The sequence below is a fragment of the Tenrec ecaudatus genome, chromosome 2, assembly GCF_050624435.1.
Source record: "Tenrec ecaudatus isolate mTenEca1 chromosome 2, mTenEca1.hap1, whole genome shotgun sequence".
Lineage (NCBI taxonomy): Eukaryota > Metazoa > Chordata > Mammalia > Afrosoricida > Tenrecidae > Tenrec > Tenrec ecaudatus.
The window spans coordinates 133,720,213-133,744,642 of NC_134531.1; the positions used below are offsets into that span (position 1 = coordinate 133,720,213).

Sequence of the window (24,430 nt, forward strand, 5' to 3'; positions counted from 1 at the left end):
AGATAGAATTTGGCTGAAAGGAAAAAATATCAGAAAGATGTTGACTTGGGTTTTACTGACTACGCAATATGTGGATTATAACAAACTGTGATAATATCGCATTGGGTAAATGGACTGCCCAAGGCCTTTAGAAAGTCTTGAAAAGCAAGGTTGTTGTCTTGAGAACGTAGGCATGCCTGCCTCCAGCCACAGTATTTTCAATGGCCTCATATGCATGTGAAATTTGGAAATGGGCAAAAGAAGACCAAAGAAAGAAGAATTGTTGCATTTGAACTTCAGTGCTGGTGAAGAATATTGGAAGTGCCATGAACTGCCAAAAGAATAAACAAATCTGTCTTGGTAGAAGTGCAGCCCAAATGCTCTTTCGAAGCAAGGGTGGCAAGACTTCATCTCATGTTCTCTGGACATGTTGTCAGGAGAGACCAATCCTTGGGGAAGGCCATCATGCTTGGTCAACTAGAGGAGCAGCAAAATGGAGGAAGACCCTCAACGACATGGATTGACACCATTGCTAAAGCAATGGGCTCACCACTAATTGCAAGCATGGCGCAAGACCAGGTAGTGTCTCATTCTGTTGTACACAGGCTCATCGTGAGCTGGAGCTTACTCAGCAGTGCTTAACAACAACAAAGGAAAATATTCCAAAGAATGGGAATTTCAGGACTCTAAATCGTGCTCATGTGGAACCTATAAAATGGCCAAGAGGCAGCTGATCAAACTGAACAAGGGAATACTGCACGGTTTAAGTTAGGAAAGGTGTGCGTCAGAGTTATGTCCTTGAACCACGCTTACTCAATTTGTATGCTGAGGAACTAATTGGAGAAACTAGACAATACGAGGAAGATGGAAGCATCAGAATTGGAGGCAGGTTTATTAGCAACCTGTTATATGCACATAATCTTCCTTGCTGAAATCAAGGAAGACTTGAAGTACTTGGTGAAAATTGAAGATTGCAGCCTTCACCACTGATTACAATTCAGTGTGAATCTGTGGGGTCCTGGTTTACAACTGCCAGCACCAGCACCATGACAAGCTGTATAAAACCAAAGTCTGGGGCAGGCTTAAGCTCTAATTTCAGATTTCTGGACACTGAGGTAATTCTGTCTGAGAAGGCATCACCTGTCCCAGACTGACCAGTAGGGAGCAGCGACCACCATCCCCAATTGACCAGTCAAGAGAATATGAGTGAAGTTGCTTGCCAACCACCACTGGACAACGCTGATGCCAGAAGTTTTCTCCAATAAGTTTAAAGAGCAGCAACACTGGACTGCCCCCTGTCCCTAGCCCCATAAAAACCCAGGGAACAAAGAACTCGGGGCTGATTCCCTTTTGGACGCTGGATCCCACTGCGCTGGACAGTGGAGGGAAGAAAGCCCTAGCTTGAGCTAGAACAGAAATAAACTCCTTTTTCTGTGTTTGCATCTCAACTGGTCATAATTCTTCCGTATGCACAAGGTGAGACCGCGTTCCTTTCCCCAATCCAACAAATCCAACAAAAATCTTCACAACTGGACTTTTGGACAACAATGGACAACATCATGGAGAAAAACACTGAAGTGGTCAAAGATTTCATTTTGCTCACATCCACAATCAATACTAGTGAAAGCAGTCACCAAGAACTCCAAAGATCTATAGCATCGGGCAGCTCTGTGCACATGTCCTCTTTAACATGTCTAAGAGCAGAGCTATCAGACGAAGGTGCACCTGGCTCAAGCCAGGGTATTTTCAACTACCTTGTAAGTATGGTAATGTTGTACAAGGAATAAGGAAGAATGGAGATGAATTTGTATATTTGAATGAATGGTGTTGGCAAAGAATAATGAAAGTTCCAGTAACTGCTACAAGAACAAACAAATCTGTCTTGGAAGAAGTATAGTCAGAAAGCTCCTTAGAAGTGAAAATGACAAATCTTGTCTCACGTATTTTGGACCTATTATCCGGTGAGACTAGTCTCTGCAAAAGGACATTATGCTTGGAAAAGTAAAGGGTCGAAGAAGGAGGTGGAGAAGGAGAAGAAGAAAGCTCCTAAGGAGATGGATTGACATAGCGGCTACAACAATGGGTCTAAGCAGTGCAATACTTGTGAGGATGTTCCGGGAGCTGATTGAGTTTCTGTTGGACAAATAGGTTGGTTGAGTCAGGCAGGGCCAACTAGGCAGCACCTAACAAGGACAACGGCGAGACCTATAGAATTCTCACTACAAACATACAACACATGATTTCAAAACTCCTTTTTGGAATAAACAAATACTATCATGCTTTATGAACAATGAGTTTATATTCCTTTGTCCCTTGTAACATTTTGCTATTGGATCTCTCCAGTTCATAAATATCCTAGTTTTTAACTGTCTCTCTCAGGTACACATTTGAGACAGTTTTGTTTGTTTGTTTGATGGACTGGTTTTAATCTCCATTTGGAGGACCTAACTTGGTTCCTTTGGTTGGTGATTAATCGATGTACTCTTAAGAAGCAACCGTCCATATTCCCAGTCACAGCGAGGTCCCCACCACAGCCTCCTGCCCATTCCTGCAGCTGGCTCCCTCCTCTCCGCCTCCCTGGCCACAGGCGAGGCCCACAGGCATTCCCTAGGAGCCACTTTCCCGCTGCCCCGTAGAGGAGAGAGAGGACTACCAGTCAGGGGGCACAGGTGCCCGGGGTCGGGACCAGCGTTTAAGGAGCAGCCAGCTAGAGGCTCAGGCGCCTCCCTCGGTCCTGCTGCAGGGGCTGAAGTTGAGCACAGCCCGGGGTTGGGGGGTGGGGGGGGGCGACGTGGGAGAGCGTGACCCCCAGCCCGCGGTGGAGAAGGGGGGCACTGCGAGTGGAGTGGGCGGCCGCGCCTCCCCGCGGGGGCGGCGGGCCAGCAGGGGCAGCTCGCCGGGCAGCGTGGGTCGCCGGGCAGCGTGGGTCCCCAGCGCCTCCTGGACTTTGGGCTGAGCGCCGCGGGGCGGGGTTGGGTTGGGATGGGTGGGACGCGGCGGGGCCGGGCGCGGCACCGGGTCTTCTGCTGCCTGGGTCGTGGGGGGGGCGGGGGGGGGCACCCTGGGCGGGCCGTGGGCGGGCCGTGGCCCTGGGACCCTGCGCGGTATGGCCCACCCAGAAGCCCTAGCCTTTTTCTTCTCAGCGGCTCCAGCTGCCGGTCAGCCTCCACGTGGCAGCTGCTGGCACGGCTCTCCCGAGGGAGGCCGGCATCTGCCGAACGTGCTTCTCGGAGGGAAGGAGGGAAGAAGGGAGGAGCGGGGGGCCGGACCCAGGCGGCCGGAGCGCAGGGCGGGCACACCGGGCAGCTCGCCAGCACCAGGACTGGGCACCGCCGCCGACAGAGCTCCAGGAAGCCGCTGCCGCGGGTAAGCGCTGCGGCGTCGGCGGGGCTGCGTGGGTTGCGGGCAGGAGCCCAGTGCTCGCTCTGCGTCTCCAGCCGCCGGTTGGCCGGGTGCCCCGAGTCGCTTTCTCCCACGCCCCTGGCGCGTCCTTCCCCGGGCAAACGTGCGCTTCTCTCCTGCAGGCTCCCGCTCCGCTGCAGGTGCCCGGCCAGAGCAGTAAGGACCCGCGGTCCCCGAGAGCTGCGCGCGGAGAAGGAGGTCGCTGCTCCACGTGGGGTGAGAGGTGCCCTGTGGCGCTGCACCCATGCTTCTGTCATGGCTAACAGGACTGGGGGCCACGGTGGTCTTCCTGCACGTGGTGCAGAAATTCCTGTTCCCCTACTTCTGGCAGGACGTCTGCTACCTGCTGAAGGTGGTAGGCTACGGAATTCGGTTGGAGATCTTCAGGAGAAGAGGGAAGCTGGTGACCGTGCTGGATAAGTTCTTGAGCCACGCTAAAGCGCAGCCCCACAAACCCTTCATCATCTACGAGGGAGACGTCCACACCTATCAGGATGTGGACCGAAGGAGCAGCCAAGTGGCCAACGTCTTCTTGACCCATTCCACGCTGACAAAGGGGGACACGGTGGCCCTGATGATGAGCAATGAGCCCGACTTTGTCCACGTGTGGTTCGGCCTGGCCAAGCTGGGCTTCGTGGTGGCCTTCCTCAACTCCAACATCCGCTCCAAATCGCTCCTGCACTGCCTGAGCAGCTGCCAGCCCAGGGCCCTCGTGGTGGGCGCAGGTATGGTCTGGGGTGTGTTGAGTGGGCACCTTCCTGCCGGCCCTCCGTGGAGGCTCTGGGTGGGGGGCGGGAGGGTCGGGTGGGGAGAGTGCCTGTTGAGGGTAGAGAATGGTGTGAAGATTTCATTTCGGCGTTTAGATGGATAAAATATCGAGATTGGTTCAGGACACGTTCATAAATCACCTGCTTCCTACTCATGGGAAGGGGCAATTTTTCCAACCGGTGCTGCTGGAAGATCCTCTAATCAAGCCCAAGAGTCGCCGCGCGAACAGCTTTGCTATAAGGCCGCGACCATTGTAATCTCGCTTATGGTGAATCGAACACGGATACTTGGCCAGTTAACCTCCTTAAGAAAGGATCTGAAATTGTCTGGGCCCAAGGATCTCTTCGTTGTTCCGTGACAAATTTCTTCCCTTTTGAATGTTGATTTGGGAGAGGGGCGTGTTCTTGTCCTCTCATGCATTGTTTTAAGTTTTGTCTTTACACTAATATGATCGCATCCTTACCACCTTAGTGCAGATCTGCTTTTCATTGCTTTCTGTTGAATTCTGTTTCCTGTGAAACACAGGAGTGGCCATAGGATGATAATGACTGATACAAGGTGTTAGAGGGGATGCAGGGGCGGGGACGGGGGTGGGGGGGTGGGGGTGGGGAGAAGGAAAGGGTATTTCAGAAGTGGATTTTGAGAGTGGGGTGAGCAATAGAACAGACCGTGATTGCACTACCCATATTGAAGATGATTAACAAGGTGTGGTGGGGAGGGGGGCGCTCAAAGACACGTTATCTTGACGTCTTTGTGGAATGGCTACATGGCTTTATTCGTAAGAAAGTTGACTTCATTTGCGGAACAAACACACTTGATCTGAAGTGAATGAATTCCTAGTTTTATAGCTGCTCTTACTTCAAAAGACCTGCAAAGTAGGATTTGCTTAACAAGACTGGCCTCCCACCTCTAGCCCGTGGGAGGACCTTGGACACGCTCTCTCTTCTTTCTCCCTTGTTTCTGCAGTTTTCTGTCAATGTGCATCCTCCTTCATTTTTCCCTGCCTCTCCATGGAGTGAGGATGGCTTTGGAGTCATGTGTTTATATCCATTATGATGAGAATTCTTTAGCTTAACATTTTTTAAAGAACCTAGGAAAATAAGTTACTTAAAAATGGAATTTAATTGCGAAAAATGTATTGGTGAAACCCAAATGGTTTGGGTGTATTCTTCTTGTTATGTGGACAAGGCAGGCACTCAAGTGCAAATTTGAAGTATTTTGGTGTAATAGATGCAGGGAGGAGTCCTGGAGGTGCTGGGCGATAAGTGTTGAACTGCCGCTAAAAGGTTGACCTTTTAAATGTTGGAAAATCCTATGATGGGTAGCTAGGAGTTAGAGTTGACTTAATAGCAGTGCCTGGGGTTGGTTTGTTTGTTGTTTGTTTTGAGTTTTGGTCATTTCCAACTCTTAGCAGCCTAGTAGGACAGAGTAAGACCTGTCTGCCAAGGTCTCTAAGACTGTCAGTCTTTACAGAGACAGACTTTCTCTAAAGGAACAGCTGATGGGTTTGAACAGCCAACCTTTGAGTTAGTATTCTTTGAGTTAGTATCCATGCATCTACTGAGGAATCCTGGTGTGGCTTCTCAATAGATACTTCCCTAGCATGGAGATTTTCCGTGTACAGAACCAGAATATGGAAAAATGGTCCCTTTTGTAAACCAGTGATTCCTAAAATATAGGCCATTCTAGATAGCGTCAGATACTATGTACCTAAAAATGAGTTAAGGAAGATAGAGAAAAGGACTCCTTGTTCAGAGCTCTCACTCTTTCCAGCCCTGACTCGGTCATCTTTGAGATACAGGGATGGAGGAGCCAGAGAGCCCCCATTGTGTACTTTCCGTTCAGTCTCTCGCTCAGCAGTTGTGTCTTTCAAGGCTGAATGGCATCCTCTCACTTCGGAAAGAGGCTGAGGGATGTGGCGAAGTGGCAGTGCACGGTAGCAAGGAGCAGAACAAAATCAGTCCAACAATCTTTATAGCTTAGTGAACCCTCTGTTAGAGGAAAGCGAAGTGGGACTGCATCAGGAAAGAGTTTCACTGGTCATGTCCAGATCTACTTGGACATCTTTTCCTCACTTCTTACAGGATTGAAGAGCCCTAGTGGTGTAGTGGTTATGCATTGGGCTGCTAAGTGCAAGGTCAGCAGTTCAAAATCATTAGGAGAAAGGCAAAGCTTTCTGCCCCCATAGAGTTACATAGTCTCAGAAACCCACAAGGACGTTTGGTTGTGGTTTGCATATATGCTTGCTCAATCTAATATTGATGGCTGACCTGGAATAATTGTAAACCCAAATGATGCTCAAAAGTTGATTCAGCAACAAATTCCCTTTAAAGAGCAAATGAAAAGAGCTACGGCACTCCCTGAAAATATTTCTGTGGTCACAATGTTCAAGCCAACTGGTGAAGCGTCCCATAACCAGTTTCCTGAGGGAGTCTCCTCCGAGTGTATCTAGCTAGTTACCTCTCAAAATAGAGCACTCAGTTTTGCTGTTGACGGAATTGTTGCTTAATTAGAACCAATTACTTTTGCAGTTTTACTTCAGCCAGATCTTACTTTGCCTGCCAAATACTAATTGCATTGTTCCCTTGTTTACGTTTTTAACTCCAAGTGCTTGCGTTTGCTCAAAGGGCCACTTTGGGAGGCTGGATTTTTAAGCCCAAACTTTTTAACCCGGTTGCACGGTAAGTAGGTAACTGGAGAAATCACACGCAGTCTTTCTCGCCACTCTTTTCACTGCTCTTAGACTGATCACATATGCTTCACAAAGACGGAACGATTGTATGTTGTTTTCTTTTGGTGAGATATGGCCAACCTCCCAGATTACTTTTTCGGTCTTTGAAACTCTCATTCTATTTGAGCATTATTAAATCATGAGCTCCCCAGAGAGAATGCGCTGAGGTGGAAAGAAGAGTCAAATGGTTTCAAGAGCGTTAAAGCAACCAGACCAGGATTTTATGTGGAATCTACCACTTCTTAGCCAGGTGTGATAAAAGCAAAACCGTCAGCCATTTCATTTCTAAAATGTTGACAATATCAAATATTTCATAGACTAATTCAGAAGGTTAAAAGAGAGAGCTTCTAAAAAGTGGCTGGTCTAGTGACTGGTATGTACTAACTAGATCCTTGGTGAATTGAAATAATTGCTATTATTGTTATAGAGTAATTATCCTGGGGCTATTAATAGGGAATTTCATTTGGATTTTGTTGCTCAAAGTTAATTTAGTATTGCATATAAGAAAGATTAGTACGCAGTTTGTTTAGAAGAGGACATGACACACTCTAGGATGCTAGAGCAAAATTATATTTTTCAGAAGTGATATAAATCAGTTTCACACAGGTTTTACAGCCAGGCCAGATAACCTCTGTGGTGATCAATAAAGTTTCAGTCGTGGCAGATGTCTGCTTATTCTGCTTTCAGGGGTAAGGGTCCGTATCAGCTCAGCCACTTGACGGAATGCTACTCTTGTTTTGTCTTTCGGACTATAATATAAACAGTGGCCATTTACTCAAAGGCTGGTGGAGGGATTCTGATGGGGATGTTAAAAATATCTATATTTTCAAAGTGAAGGAGAAAGAAATGAAGTAACTTGCCCGAGGTAACACAGTTAGTGGGTTGCGGGGCAATGACTCAAGCCCTCGTCTCTAGTATGTGTTCTTCAGTGCTAGGCAGAAATACTGCATTTTATCGTACTTTGCTTTGTTGAGCTTCACAGGTCTTTCAGGTATTAGCGAACTGAAACTTTATTAAAAAATGCAAGGTCTGTCAGTGCCATTTTCCCAACAGCATGTGCTCCGTTCCTGTTTCTGCGTCACACCTCATTAATTCTCACATTCTAACATCTTCACGATGCTGTCTCACACTTAATAATCTACAGGAGAGAGTAAACAGAACTTCCCCATGCAATGGGAAGTCCCAAATGCACGCGACTTGCTTTATTGAGCTATTTGCTTTGCTGCAGTGGTCTAACACTGAGCCCACAAATCTGTGAGGTAGGCATGCACACCCATACTACATATCTGAGACCTTTGACGCCATCGATCCTATTCTGATAAAATTTGGGTGGGGGCAGGGGTGGATTTACTTTCAGGTTATATAAAATAATAAACAAAAATTAAGTTACTATTTAAGTCATTAAAATTTTCATATACAGATAGAACACCTTAACATTTTTATAAAATTAGTATTTCCTCCTCTTATAAATTGAAGTCTCAAAAATATTTACAAAGAAGTCTTATGTGTAGGCAGTTTGGTTTAAAAGATGTGTCAAGTGGCCTCACAAACTTCCGTGTTTACAGAACATTTTGTAGATTAAGATCCAACTTAGTCTTTCTCCCATCTGCCTGTCCCCTGATCCTGCAACTAGGCTGCTACCAGTGGTATCTGCTTCCAAGATCTCTTACCTGTTCATATCTGTCTGGTTACTTGGAACAGCACCAACAGTGTTGGGATACCAGTGTGTTACTTTTGAAATTGTGTATCCCTCTGTGGTCTGACATGCGCAATCATCGCTACCGTCGTGATCTTCCAAACGACAGCACGCCCTTCCTTTTCTAGAGAATCTTGTAGACAACAAAGTGTTGAACAAGCATCATCTAATGGGATCCTCACCACGGCTGCGGGAGGTCGATATTAGCCTTATTTCACAGGGAGGAAGCATGCTGTAGAATGGATGTCTTCTTCCCAAACTCGGGCTTTCATAAGAAGAGGAAGCTTGGGGACTGGCGTTCAGATTTTCTAACTACAGCTTATCACTTGTCTAGTTCTACCTTATCTTTGTCCTGCCTTTTGCTCCTATTTTTTCCCTAATTTCCATTGTGTGCCATTCCCTCTGCTTCTCTCCCTTAATTTTCCCTTCCTTTTTTTTCTTGCCTCCTTTCATCTCTCCCATTGCCTTCCATTTACTTGTTCTCACTGCTTTTTCCATTGAGCCTGTCACTCAGGTGTGCTAGGGCCATCCACAGTGACCCAGTGGGATGGTGGAGTTTCATGAGGTGCCTTACAGACATACCTGTGTAGCCTTGAGGAAAATGCCTAGAACTAGAATATGGCCCTTGTTGCTGAGGACATTTGTTTTGGTCCCTGGTAAATTCCCAGGGTGGAGCACAAAAGAGGTGCCCAATGTATGTCTTGCCTGGATGAATGAATGGCCTAGTTTGAAAAAATGAGGTTCTTATGTACACTTGGTAACTGCTATTTACATGTATTTTTTTCTGCCGACAAAACTATAGACAAGCCTATTTTTCCATTCTACTATCCATTTTGTAACTTTTTGAGAGTACCGATACCACTGGAATTTCTTTATTATCTTGGATTATTTCCTGTGTTGTTCCCACAAACATATCTTGGGCTCCCACTGCCATCCACAGCCTTCTGCAACCTGGATTCTCACAATGTAGGCTCTGGTACTGTTTCCTCCTTCAACTTCAGATGACATGATTTACAACCCTTCACTGACTGACCATGGTGTGCTCCTTTCATGTGGACTGAGTTAACGTCTCACTTAGATGGCTGCTTGTTTGGAGACATTTTATCTGATAACCGGGCACCATCTAATTTGTTCACCACATTTTGTGGAATTTATTTTCTATCAGTTCTATGTCAATGCTGCCAGGTTAGAATCACGACACCCTAAAAATACAAAGTGCTCTACAAATACTAGATATCCACAGCTTTTCACATTTACTTGGAGGTGTGTGTGTGTGTGTGTGTGTGTGTGTGTGTGTATTACTTGTGCATGGAATTGAAAAACAATGAAACATTTCTGTGAACTTTTTGAAGCCTCTCTGGGTGATAAAATGGGTGGAAGGAGGCAGGGAAAATAAGGAAGAGGGAAGCATGTGCTTGGTTTTGCACATTTAAATTTGGGAAATATTTGCAGAGCAGACTGATTTTCCATTCAGCAATTTATACACATTTATGTTTTGCAACCTGCTTACAATTGCTAGCTTGCAAACCCCTCTTCTCAGTTCCCTGAAACTTACTATTTTTGTGGTCTGTCTTTGCTTTCCCTTCCTGCCTTCCTTGGACAAAAGTTGACTTTATTGTCTGGCATGGTTGATCGTTGCAGGGAGTTTGTAAGTCCCTGGTACTATTGTGCAGCTGATAGGCCTGCCCCTTTGGCTGGAGTTGAACCATGGGGTTGACTTCCGTTTCAGCTGTGAATGGTCACAGATCCTCGGAGGATCTACCAGTCTCTGATCACAAAGCCTGGTTTTTGTTTTGTCTCCCCTGATTTTTTAGTTTTGGTCTATATTTTTCTTCCATTCTATCCAGGACTTCCTATTACAATCCCTTTCAGAGAGGTCCACCATGATAGCTAGGTACCATGTAGTTTTCCTGGCCTCTGGGCTGTGGGGACTGAGGGGATGGGAATGAAACTGGAAATGGGAAAACGTATGGATCCACGCTGTACTAGAAATATTATCTCCTTAGAAAACAAAACAAGTGTGTTTTGTAGAGCAAATGTCAGAAGTGTAAACAGAAGTGCCCTGCTACACATGGCGACAACCTTGCCTCTTTAAATCCGTGTCCCTTTCCATCATGATGGCATGAATCCAGTCTCCTGCAGCACTCTCCTGAAAAGGCTCCCTCTGCTCCTCATGAGTCACCTACTCTATAACTTTGATTTACAATCTCTTTTCCTCCCCATTCCAGTTATCATTCCAATACACTCATCCTTTAAAAATTCTCCCTTGTTTCACTTTTGCTGTCAACCCTGGTGGAACTGTTTGAAATCGGTTCAGAACCCTTGATACAACTAGATACTTGAAAAGATTATTCATATGATCCTGAACTCTTGAGCTTTAAAATTTAATGTTTTATATCTGATAATGTTTTATATCTTAGCATGCTTGAAGGCTTTGTGGTTGCTATTCATCAGGAGTAAAGAGTCTACATGAGCTCTCCAGCTCTACAGCAATGTGTGTGCGGCCTGACTGTGTAGGGACAATGTTCTGGTGACAAAGGGTCCGTTGTAGTTATCCAAATGGCTTTTATTGATAAAGGGATATTCTTTCTCAAAACCAAGTGAAAAAATTAGGAGAAAAATAAAGACCGTTAAACTTTATAGCCAGTATTATGCACTCAAATAGCATCCTGAATACTTGCATGAACTTTTAGTGTCTTCTCCCTGTATGAGCTCCTTACCTGATAACCATTTAGTACTCAAGGATTTACAAGAGTTTTGCTTGCATTTAGTAGAATGGTTGTTATATATATGTGGGTTTTTTTCTATTCAAAATTTAACTAGATCAACTCCGTTCCAAAAGAAAATACTTATTACTTTTAGTCACTTACAATTAATCACCACCACTTGTCTGTCAATTTGTCACACTGGTGTATTGTACATTGCTGGGATGCTGGAAGCTATTTCAAATGTCAGCAGGGTCACCCAGAGGGAACAGGTTTCTGTGTAGCTTCCAGACTAAGAACAGACAACAAAAACTGATTAGCTGCCCACTTTGAAGGAAATAGCTGCTAAAAACCTTATTTATAGCATGGAAACATGGCCACATATTGAAGGCTGAATGAATGGAAACAGAACATGGTCTGGTGACAGAAATTAAACTGGAGATTGCATCATAATATTTGGCAAGACCAATGACTCTCCATTGAAAATCTCTCTCTTTTTAACAATACAAATCACGACTGTACAAACAGACTTTTCCTTATAGGATACACAGAAATGAAATTGACTACATCTGTAAGAAGAGATGATGGAGAAGTGAAATACCAACAGTTAAAGCCAGGCGAGGGGCTGACTGCTGAACAGATAATCAATTGCTCATATGTAAGTTCAGGTTGAAGCTGAAGAAAATTAAAAGACATCCACTAAAGCCAAACAACGACCTTGAGTCCATCTCACCTGAATTTCAAGAACATCTCAAGACTAGATTTGACTCATTGAACACTAATGGCACAAGACCTGGTGGGCTGTTGAGGGACATCAAGAACATCACCCGTGAAGCAAACCAAGGGTCATTTAAAAGACAGGAAAGAAAGACATGATCTAAGTGGATGCCAGCAATGACTCTGCAATTTGCGCTTGGTCATAGAGCAGCGAAAGCAAGTTACAGAGCGGATGCAACCAAAGAGCTGAAAAGAACATTTCAAAGGGCAACCCGAGAAGACAAAATAAAATACTCTAATGAAATGTACAAAGACTAGAGTTGGAAAAACAAAAAGGGAGACTACATTCAGCCTATCTCACACTGAAAGCACTAAAAAGTTCAAGGCCTGGGCTGCAATATTGAAAGATTCTATGAGCAAATTATTGATGGATGCAAAAGGCACTGAGAGAAGATGGAAAATTGTACAATCCCCCGTCCCAGAGTAGTAGTGGGCATCCACCCATGTCAGGCAGAGCATATGAACAAGAACCCAAGGATATTTTTAACTGCTTATCTGCATGTGAATGTTAGCGATTGAATAAGGAAGACTGAAGAAGAATCAATGCATTTGATGGTGGTGCTGGAGAAGACTATTGAAAGAACCATGCACTGCTAAATGGACAGACTGATCGATTTTGGAATCAGTATGACCAGAGTGTTCCTTGGAAACAAGGATGACAAGCTTTTATCTGATATGGTCTGCACATTTTATCAAGAGAGACCAATCTTTGGTGAAGGTCATCCTCCTTGTAAAGGAGAGGGGCAGGCCCTCAATGACATGCATTGGCAAGGGCTTGAGCATAGGGGCGGTTGTAAGGGCGGTGCAGGACTGGACATGCGTCGCTATGTTATACGTAGAGGGTTACTGCGGGTCAGAACGGACTCCGTGGTATTTAACAACACCAGTTGTGCTGAAGGAAGCTATGGTAGTTACATAATCTCGTGTCAACTTGAGGACATTAGGGTGAAGGGGTGGATTCTAGCCTGTCAATCAGGTCGCAGCCTGGTTCCTCCTGTGGGCGTGGCCTCCCAATGAGGGCGCTGGGAATCTCCTCTCTTTCTCCCTGGAGTCAGGGTGTATTCTCGCTCTGCTTCACCTTCCTGTTGACAAGCCATTGCATGTGCTGCATGAATCTAAAGAGGAATTTAAGGACTAGTAGCAGACACATGGGCTATCGGACATATGGACGTGATCTGGACTGGGCTGGGATGTTTTCTCAATATGCAATTGCTCTTTGATAAGAGCTTTTTCTTATACATATATGAGTGTCAGTGAATTTGTTTCTCTAGTCAACCTGGCCTACCTAATGCAGAAGCAATTCAAACTGCATTGAAAGCTTTAGCCAAAAAAAAAGGCTCCAGGAATTGCTGGAATACTAATCGAAATGTTTCAACAAGCTAATGAATCACTAGAAGCACTCACACATCTATGGCAGGAAATTTGGAAGAGAGCTACTTGGCCAACTGACTGGAAGATATCCCAAAGAAAGGTGGCCCAACAGAAAGCTTAAATAGAACGCTATCATTGATAACACATGCAAGCAAAATTTTGCTGAGGAGCATCCAGCATTTGCGGCAGTACATTGACAGGGAGATGCCAGAGGATGGATTTCAGTAGAGAATGTGGAAAAGGTTTATCTTTGCTGATGTCAGATGGACCTTGGCTTAAAGCAGAGAACTCAAAAAAGATGTTTACTTGTGTTTTATTGACTCTACCAAGTCATTCAACTCTGTGGATCATAGACAACTTGTGATGGTATGGAATTTATACATGGGTATGTGAATAGAACAAGGGAAAACAGATGTTTTAAAACGAGGAAAGGTGTGTGTCAGGGTTGCATCCTCTCAGCATAAGTATTTGATCTCTATACTGAGCAAATCGTCAGAGAAGCTAGTTTATATGAACAAGAGTGTGGCACTGGGCTTAGAGAGAGGCTTATCAACAACCTGTGATGCAGATGATACAACCTTGCTTGCTAAAAGTGAGGAGGACTTGAAGCATTTGCTGATGAAGATCAAGGACTGCCACCTTCTGTATGGATGACAAGTCAATGTCAAGAAGACTAAAATCCTCACAATTGGACCAACAGTTAACTTGATAAAATGGAAAAAAGGTTGAAATTGTTAAGAGATTTTCGTCTTGCTTGCATCTACCATCAATGCTCATAGAAGCAGAGTCAAGAGCTCAAAGGACACCTTGCACTGGATAAGTCTGCTCCATGAGACCTCTTTAAAATGCTGAAGGCCAGGATGTTCCTTTGAGGACTAAGGTGTATGTAACCCATGCCATGGTATTTTCAATTCCCTCATGAGCAAGGGGAGGTAGGATATTGAATAAAGAAGGTTCAAGAATGCTGGTGCTGTAAAGAATACGGAAAGTCCCATGGAACTGCCCAAAGGACAAACAAATCTGTCTGGAAAGAAGTAGGTCCAGAGTGCTCCTTAGAAGTCAGGATGGTGAGACTTCATCTCACGTACTTTGAACACGGAGTCAGGAGAGACCAATCCCTGGAGAAGTACATGATGTTTGGTAGAGGGGCAGCAGGAAAAAGGCAGGCTCTTAACAAGATAGACTGGCGCAGTGGCTGCAGCAATGGGTTCAAATATAGCGATAATTACAAGTATAGGTTTGGGCAGTTGGGCAGTGCTTTGTTTTGTTGTGTATCAGGTTTGGACCAGACCTGATGGTATCTTACAGCAGCAAAACAGTAACAAAAATGAATCACCAGGGGAGGGAGGGGGAAAAAAAAAGAGGGCCTGATGCAAGGGGCTTAAGTGGAGAGCAAATGCTTTGAGAATGATTGGGGCAGGGAATGTATGGATGTGCTTTATACAATTGATGTATGTATATGTATGAACTGTGATAAGAATTGTATGAGACCCAATAAATTTTTTTTAAAAAATGAATCACCAATTAACTTGATAAGGAACATTTTTGGTTTCACGATTTACTGTCCAGAAAGGCAATGTTCTAAACACCGATGCATGCATGCACCTTTTAAACCTTTCCCCCCTCAACAGTTTTATTGGCATATTGTTCACATATCACACAATTCAACAGTTCAGTCACAGTAAGCATTGCAGTCACCACCACCATCCGTTTTCGAACATTGTCTCCTTCATTCTTGCGAATATCACTATCAGTTCCCCACTTCCCCACAAGCTCCCTGCCATGCCCTCGGGGAACCATTCATTCAGCGCATGCATGTATTCTTGACTCTTTATGGGGATCCTGTGTTCTTACTGATGAGCGTATGTTTACTGTCAGAGGATACTGCTGGAATACCAGTAAAAGTTATTTAAAAGGACGCTGTGTCTTCTCAGAAATGTGACAAGCCCGAATGGGAGCAATCCATATGCATTTTTGAGTCAGCAAAACAGGTGCTTGTCTTCCTAACTCTGATGTCAGTTAACTGCAAGCCCATAGCAGCTACTCCAATATCATCAGGCCTCGCATGAATGAAAAGACCCCCAGGGGCGCGTTTCATTTAGCAGTGGGCTGCTAACCCAGGGGCCAGTGGTTTGAACCCAGCAGATGCTCCATAGGAGAAAGATGAGGCCATGCACATCTATAAAAATATACAGCGTAGCATATGTGCAAGTGTGCTTAGTAGCACAATGGATGTATGGACTGTTAGAAGAGTTGTAAGAGCTCTCAATAAAATAATTTTTTTAATTTGCTTAAAAAAATTACAGCAGTGGAAACCCTATGAAGCAATGTACCTCTGTCTTGTGGAGTCACTAAGAGTTGGAATCAACTTGATTGCAGTGGGTTTGGTTTGACTTTGTGTGTGAATTAGATGTAAAGGACCACATAGGACCCATGGACTCTTGTCTAGACTCAATAAATGATAGCCACTGTTATTTTTCATCGCAAGACAGCTAATAGGAGACCAGTCTTTGTAGTAGGCTTCTTTGATGTGGGCACTGTGCTCCATGCAGGGAAGGTGCTATCAAGTGAATTTTGTCCCCTCAAAATATGTGTTGACATCTTAATCCCTATATCAGGGGTGGGGTTATTAACTGGAAAGTCAGTAGTTTGAAATGCTCAGCCACTCAGCAGGAGAAAAACAATGGTTTCTACCTCCATAAAAAGTTGCAGAAACCCACAGGGGCAGCTCTACCCCATTCTATAGGGTCCCTATGAGTTGGAATTGACTGAACTACAGTATGTTTTTTAACACGTGGTTTTAGGATCGCCAGTGGTTTAGTGAGCTATGTGTCAGACTACTAACCGCAAGGTCAGCGGATCAAAACCCCAAGTTACACTGCAGGTGAGAGATGAGGGTGTCTGCTCCCATAAAGATTTATAGCCATGGAAACACCAAGGAAACAGTCTGCTCTGTCCTACAGGATCACCATGAGTTAGAATCATCTGGATGGCAGTGAGTTGTACCTCTAAATATAATCTCATTTAGAAATAAAGGTTTCTTTTTATTAATTAGATCTTGGTTAGGATGTGTGATAAATCTAATCACTTCCTAAATATGGAAAGAGCAGATTCGACACAGAGACGCCGTGTGGGGATTGCCAGGGAATCAAGGAATGTTTGGGCTACTGTTAAGCAAGGAACTTCCTGATGTGCACTTTGACCCTCCACAACTCGGAGAAGATAGACTTTTCTTCTTGCGAGCCACCTACTTGTGGTATTTCTGATACTCAGAGCTGGGATACCAAGAGGGAGGTCTCGCAGATGTTAAACGCCTGAATGAACTGACTGTAACAACTGCCCCGTGCTTCCCAGTGGCGAGGCAGCAGTGACACATGTACTTCTCAAGCCCCAGAGGCAAGACTGGAATGCTGGCGCCTTGAAGTGAAGATTTAGGTGGTCAGGGCCTTCCTTGCTAGAGGAAAAGGGGGCTCTTTGTGCATTTTTATCTAGAAGAAGATAAGAAAACTAGCCAACCATTAGAAATGAGAATAGACAGACAGACAGATAGATAGATTACTCATATACATCTATCACTTCCTGGCGAGTCGATGTAAAGAGCGTCTTTGTATAGAAGGCTGTGTTCCAGCCTTACCCTCCTGCGTCCCGCTTCATGCCGTGGGGCTCCATGTGAGGACACACACTTCTTGGTACTAGGAGAGCTGGTGGAAGTGAGAATGTCACGTGAAGCGTTCCATGCCTTCTTGTTTTACTTGCACAATTTGAGGTATTGTGAATACCCAGTCTGCTCCCTCGGAGATCTAAGGACAGCTGAGATTGGAAACACGTGTGTGCAAGCGTGTGTGCAAGCAGTCAGGGTGGCAAACACCATCAGTGCAGGGAAGCCCAGGTGATCGTAATCGAAAGCTGGGTGCTTCTCTCAGACATCAAGTTTATATCTGCTTCCCTTTGCTCAACAACGTTGAAACTCTCTGGTCAGTGAGGCATGCAGGCCCAGCCCACACCTGCCTAGGTCTAAATAGGAGGGGAAGAAAGCAGTGGCCTGGCTTTAGAACAGAACCGACCAGAATCCCTGGGAGCATTCTACCTAGCCAGGAACCCGGATCCTGTCTATCTTAGGGTCAGGCTCCACTCCCTCCCGGTGTCTTTGCTCAGCCCTTAGCTCTCTAGTTCATATACTTCAGTGCATTCATATGAAAAGAAAACACATTCACTGCTCAAAGCCCCTAAGGACAGGGCAGAACTGCCCGTGTGAGGTACTGAGACGGCAACTCTTTACAGGAGTAGAAAACCCCGTCCTTCTCCTCCAGAGGAGCGGGTGGTTTCAAACTGCTGACCTGCAGTCAGCAACCCAGTGTCTCCCCTCCATGCTGACTCACCATGTATCTCCATTTACATCTTGCAGTCTCAGAGGCTTGCTCCCAGGGACACAAATAATGCTAGTACTTTATGTTGAGTCATTCTTTTTAAGGAAAAAGAAACAATAACATGCCTCAAAATAACCTGCTACATGCTTAAGGATTTTGATTTATAAATCTTTAACTTGGGAAGAAACACATGAAAAATTTAAGAGGAAATGAGTTTGATGGACCTTTTACCATTTTAAAACTTTTTGTCAGGGTTGCCACCTGAAATGTAAGTGTTTTGCCCTAAATCAGTGATGCCAATTCACCCACTCCAAGTCAGAGGAAGAAATGAAAGTTTTGATTTAGACATTTCACCAGTGAGGAGGCCACATCAGTGTGAAGCAGACTGTCTTTGTGGTGTGCTGTTTGCAATCAGAGTACATAGAGAATATATATGCCTTTTGTTTGGGAATTTTACACTTTGGAAAGTCTCCTATTGGATGTTTTACATTAACCGTGGTAACCATGGGACACAACTGTGGACCATGAGCAAGAGACCAGAACAATATGATTCATTATGTCTTGGGTCAGTCTTGGGATGTCTTTGTTAACTAACTAGGAAGTAGAGCCTAGTTTTTCTTCACTAGAAACCAGGAAAAAAGAGAGAAGACTCTCTGCATTAACTAGACCTTTTAGATGACACCTGCATCCAACCCATCTACTTTGCAGCAAGGTAGTCAGTTAGAAAAAATTTCATGAAGGCTGCACTAAGCACCTCAGGATAACTGCATTTTGTAAAGGAGACTGTAAAAAAGTAATTAAGTAAAATAACTTGGGTTACAGGATTGGGTTGGGCTTTCAGATACCTTCATTGATATCAGAGTTACAGGTTGTCCAAGTATACATTCTGGTCTATAGTTTTGTCTAATAATATCATTAAATTGTATTTAATACTAATAGAAAAGACACAAGATAACAAAAGCAACTTGAAATTATAGCTTTAATAAATAGAAAATTCATAAGCTAATGCAGTTATAAATCATGCCTAGTGAACTATGTTTTTAAAGTGGGTCTTCTTAAAACTTGTGTAATACCTACTGCAAGGGACAAGGGCTCACTTAATTTCTAGAAGAGTGTATTTTGGGGTTTTTTTTTGGTTTTAGAAAATCTGATTATAAGTATCTTGAAGAATGGGTAAAAATAGCAAGCACCCAAAAAAAGTTGAAATAATTATGGTTAATGAGGGGTTTCTGGCCCCACTATGAGACACGATGCCCCTCAGTGACTAAGGGCGATACAGGGGACTGCACCGGAGACACAGTGTGGGAATTGCACCTGACCTGATCCCACCACACCGAGGCAAATCACTGGGGGAGTGCAGCGGAACAGCAAGGGAATGGAGTGGCAAGGTCCCCAGGGAATGCTGAAAGTGGACTTTGGGGCCAGGGCGTGGTGCCCCAACAGACTGGACTGGAAAACGCTCCTAAGGGCCAGCAAAGATCCCTGAACTAACTACAAGCTTTTCTCTTGTGAACTGTTTTGTTCTGTTCTTTGTCAGTGGTTTGTTTTTGTTGTTTTGTTGTCTGGTTGAATACTGTTGCTTTGTTTTCCTCTGTCTTGTTTTCGTGCATGTTAGTGTCTCCACAGGTCTGTCTGAATAGGACAGGCTGGATGAACTATCTGGATGAAAAACAACGGGACCGACAGTTCCGGGGGGACTTGGGATGGGAGGTAAGGGGGGTAAGGAAGTGGTGTTAACAAGCACAGGGACAAGGGGAAAACATGAGACCCCAAATGGTAGAGAAGGGGGAGTGGCAGGCCTGGTGGGAAATGATCAAGGGTAAGGTTGCTTAGAGAAGAGGTATACTCTAGCCCAGGTGGCGACGAAGCATGGTAGTAGGGCAGGAGGAAAGTCAAGGGAGATGGAGGAAAGAGCTAGGAGTCAAAGGGCATTTATGGAGGTCTAGACAAAGACATGTACATGCAAATATGTATATAGGAGGATGGGGAAATAGATCTATATGTCTATATTTAAAGGTTAAGTATTAAGGTGGCGGAAGGACCTTGGGCCTCTACTCAAACACTCCCTCAATGCATGAATACTTTCTTTTATTAAATTGGAACTCTATGATGCTCACTCTCCTGACACAACTGCTGGAGCCAAAGGGGATGAACAAGTAAATGTGGTGAAGAAAGCTGATGGTGCCCGACTATCAAAAGAGATAGTGACTGGGGTCTTAAAGGCTTGAAGATAAACAAGCGGTCATCTAGCTCAGAAGCAACAAAGTCCACATGGAAGAACACACCAGCCTGTGTGATCGAGTGGTCCCGAAGGGATCAGTTACCAGGCATCAAAGAACAAAAAATCATATCATTGACTGCACACCTCCATGATAGGATCGCTGAAGACAAATGTGTGCATAAGCAAATGTGGTGAAGAAAGCTGATGGTGCCCGGTTATCAAAAGAGATAGTGTCTGGGGTCTTAAAGGCTTGAAGGTGAATAAGCGGCTATCTAGCTCAGAAGCAAAAAAGCCCACATGGAAGAAGCACACCGGCCAGTGCGATCACGAGGTGCCAAGGAACCAGGTATAAGGCATCATGCAAAAAAAAAAAAGATATATGTGTGTGTGTATGTATGTGTATATATATGTGTGTGTGTGTGTGTGTGTGTGTGTGTATATATATATATATATATATATATATATATATATATATATATATACCATATTAAATGAAGGGGGAAATGCAGAGTGGAGACCCAAGGCCCAAGTGTCGGCCAATGGAGATCCCCTCATAGAGGGGTTTAGGAGAGGAGATGGGTTAATTAGGGTGCGAGGTAGTACTGATGAAGAACACAGCTTTCCCCCAGATCCTGGATGCTTCCTCCCCACAACTACCATGATCCGAATTCTACCTTGCAGGGCTCGATAGGGCAGAGGCTGTACACTGGTACGTATGAGGGCTGGAGAAACAGGGAATCCAGGGTGGATGATACCTTCAGGACCAAGGGTGTGAGGGGCGATGCTGGGAGAGTGGAGGGTGAGTGGGTTGGAAAGGGGGAACTGATTACAAGGATCCACTTGTGACCTCTTCCCTGGGAGAGGGACAGCAGAGAAGGGGGGGAGGGGAGACTCCGGATAGGGCAAGATGTGACAAAATAACAATGTATAAATTACCAAGGGTACATGAGGGAGGGGGGAGAGGGGAGGGAGGGGAAAAAAAAAAGAGGACCTGATGCAAAGGGCTTAAGTGGAGAGCAAATGCTTTGAGAATGATTGGGGCAGGGAATGTATGGATGTGCTTTATACAATTGATGTATGTATATGTATGGATTGTGATAAGAGTTGTATGAGTCCCTAATAAAATGTAAAAAAGGAAAAGAGGAGAAAAAAAATGATTAGCGCAAAGACTGTATAGATGTGCTTTATACAATTGATGTATATATATGTATGAACTGTGATAAGAATTGTATGAGCCCCAATAAATTGTTAAAAAATAATTAAAGAAGACCGAAATCAATAAAATATTACCATTCAAATGATAAAAAAGAGGGGTTTCTAGCATAATCACCGCTAAAACAATGTGATAAAGTTATCATAACTAAAAAGTATATCATACAGTTCCTCTCAGAAAGGCCACACAAAGAGAGGATAAATCCAGGGGGAGATATAATACTGATGAACCATATAACTATCCTCTAGTTCTTTAATATTTCTTCCCCTTACTATTATGGTTTTATTTCTTTTACCTTATTAATCATGTTAGATTTACATATGTTCATTTGTATATTTAAGGCAATTCGGTACATGAACGTCAAGATAGAGAAGCCTTCAGAAACAGAAAGAGGAGTAATGGTTCCCTGAGGGCAGGAAAGGGATGGGTGGGGGGTGGGATTAGCAAGCAGATAGCACTGATGACTGTATAACCCCCACATGATGGATCAAACAACAAAATTGTATGTGAATGGGTATATTGACTATTATAGGAAAAATATAATAATAAAGGTTCCTTGGGGTAGCGGGGAAAGTCATGGGATAAAGGGGAGCTGATATCAAGGAGTTCAAGAAGAAAGAAAATATTTTGAAACCGATTGTAGAAGCAATCATGCAATACTTCTTGATGTGATTGAACCATGGAAAGTTAGGAGCTCTGTAAGAGTTCCCAATAAAATAAATAAATAAAATATGCCATAAACATGAAACTAGACAAAAATTAGTGTACCAGAATAACTCAGAGTACCTTTTGTCAATTTTTCAATTTCCTCCCAATTTGGTTGGTCCTATCTTAAACTGAAGGTCATACATATTTTCTAGACTTATTCTTAATAAGATATTATTTATAAAAATACCTGGCAGTACATTCATAATGAAACCAGTGTCTTGTCCTAATACGAGGCAGTAATAGCACTATCTTGATAAGAATTGCTTTAGGTCATTGTTTCTGGAAGCATCTGTATTCTTAGAAAGCACAGCCCACCTTTGGTTTCAATGACAGGCCTGTCAGGCAGACCTGTCAGCAGTGGGACAGTTTGTCGCAAGTTGTGAGATGTAGAAGTTTCCTTCCCATTATTTGTGAATGTTGTTTTGCAACATGAAATGCTTAAAAGTTTGTAACTAAATTTTATATAAATATATTAATATAATAAGACAAAGTTGAAAGAGTTGTCAATCTCAGTGAATTCAGAGTTATAAGCCACAGAAACACCCCACCCACCCGTATCCTTGAAAATATTATCCTGCTTTATGTAAAGGACACTTTGGTGGCACAATGTTTAAGCACTTGGCTGCTAATCAAAAGGTTGGCAGTTCAAATCCATCTAGTGACTCTGCAGGAAAAAGACCTGGCAATCTGATTCCTTGAGGATTAAAGCCTAAGACTTCTGGAGTTGTCCTGTTCTCTCGTAGTTAGTTCTACTACATGTAGTTCACATGTAGCAGAGTAGTTCTACTCTTTCGCATGTAGTTCTAATACATGTAGTTCACATGTAGCAGAGTAGTTTTGCTCTCTCGCATGTAGTTAGTGCTACATGTAGTTCACATGTAGCAGAGTAATTCTACCCTTTCGCATGTAGTTAGTGCTACATGTAGTTCACATGTAGCAGAGTAATTATACTCTTTCGCATGTAGTTCTAATACATGTAGTTCACATGTAGCAGAGTAGTTCTCTCTCGCATGTAGTTAGTGCTACATGTAGTTCACATGTAGCAGAGTAGTCCTACTCTCTCACATGTCATTTTACTACATGTAGTTCACATGTAGCAGAGTCGTTCTACTCTCTCGCATGTAGTTAGTGCTACTACATGTAGTTCACATGTAGCAGAGTAGTTCTGCTCTCTCGCATGTCATTCTATTACATGTAGTTCACATGTAGCAGAGTAGTTCTGCTCTCACATGTAGTTAGTTCTACTACATGTAGTTCGCATGTAGCAGAGTAGCTCTGCTCTCTCGCATGTCGTTCTATTACATGTAGTTTGCATGTAGCAGAGTAGTTCGAGTCTATCATGAGTTAGAGGCAGCACAAAGACGCCCAACAACAATAACATTGTGTAGAATAGATCATTTAATGTACTTTTAGTATACTACAAATATTATCATTTACATCAATGTTGTTAGAGGGATATGTTGTTTTTAACTGCACTGATTTTCTAATCTCAAAAATAGTCCTAAAGAAGTAAGGAGTCACTTTATATGCAAATTCCTAAAGGATCTTAGGGCTGAAATCCTATTTTCATCCATTTCTGTGCTTGCAGATTTATCTTGCATATGGGAAAAGAAATATGCGCTTCTTAAAAGAATGCAGTGTTTGAAATGAGAAATTCAAACTGCCTTACTTTCCTGTATAAAGACCTGAAACGATGGTGGACTCCACAGAGCAGGGTTAATTTTGGCAAGCAGACATCGATTTAGTACCTGCGGTGTGCATGCCAGAAGCACAAACAAAGGTGCTTACGGTTTTCCAAATGCTTCTTTTGGGGTGCTGGCAGTTCTACCGATTCTGATGGCATTAGACTTCATGAAAGAGTAAATTTCCATGAAACACTGTCAGGTTTCTTAGAAGTTCTTTGGGTGAACACTGTATGGTTTAAAATCAGGAAAGATGTGTGGCATCGGGAATGGAGGAAGACATTACCAACCTGATATATGCAGATGACACAACTTTGCTTGCTGAAAGTGAAGACGACTTGAAGCATTTGCTTCAAGTCTAGATTATAGCTCAATATAAAGAAGACCAGATTCCTCACCTATGGACCAGTAGGTAACTATCATGACAAATGGAGGAACAATTCAAGTTGTCAAGGGTTTTGTTTTGCATGGCTCCACAATCAGTGCCCATGGAAGCAGCGTCAAGAGCTCAAAAGACATGTGGCATTAGGCAAATGTGCTGCATGAGATAGCTTTCAGGATATTGGAAAGCAAGGATGTTACTTTGAGGACTAAGGTGTGCCTGACCCAAGCCATGTATTTTCCATTGCCTCATGTGCTTGTGAAAGCGATGCTGGGAGAGTGGAGGGTGAGTGGGTTGGAAAGGGGGAACTGATTACAAAGATCCACATGTGACCTCCTCCCTGGGAGATGGAAGTCAGAGAAGGGAGGGGGAAGGGAGACTCCGGATAGGGCAAGATATGACAAAATAACAATCTATAAATTATCAAG

At 43.8% G+C, this 24,430-nt stretch overlaps 1 protein-coding gene across 2 annotated transcripts in view; it reads left to right on the top strand.

The window, feature by feature from the left end:
• The first annotated feature begins 3,134 nt into the window (after positions 1-3,134).
• Positions 3,135-24,430, top strand: part of SLC27A6 (solute carrier family 27 member 6) — an 87,515-nt gene continuing 66,219 nt past the window's right edge. The window contains exons 1-2 of one of the 2 annotated variants that reach the window (XM_075543097.1): positions 3,135-3,345; positions 3,504-4,106. In XM_075543097.1, the coding sequence (XP_075399212.1) occupies positions 3,626-4,106 (481 nt within the window). In that variant the 5' untranslated portion in view covers positions 3,135-3,345; positions 3,504-3,625. Of the gene's footprint in view, positions 3,346-3,460; positions 4,107-24,430 lie in introns of those variants that run through there. The other variant, XM_075543098.1, reaches the window with a different exon arrangement.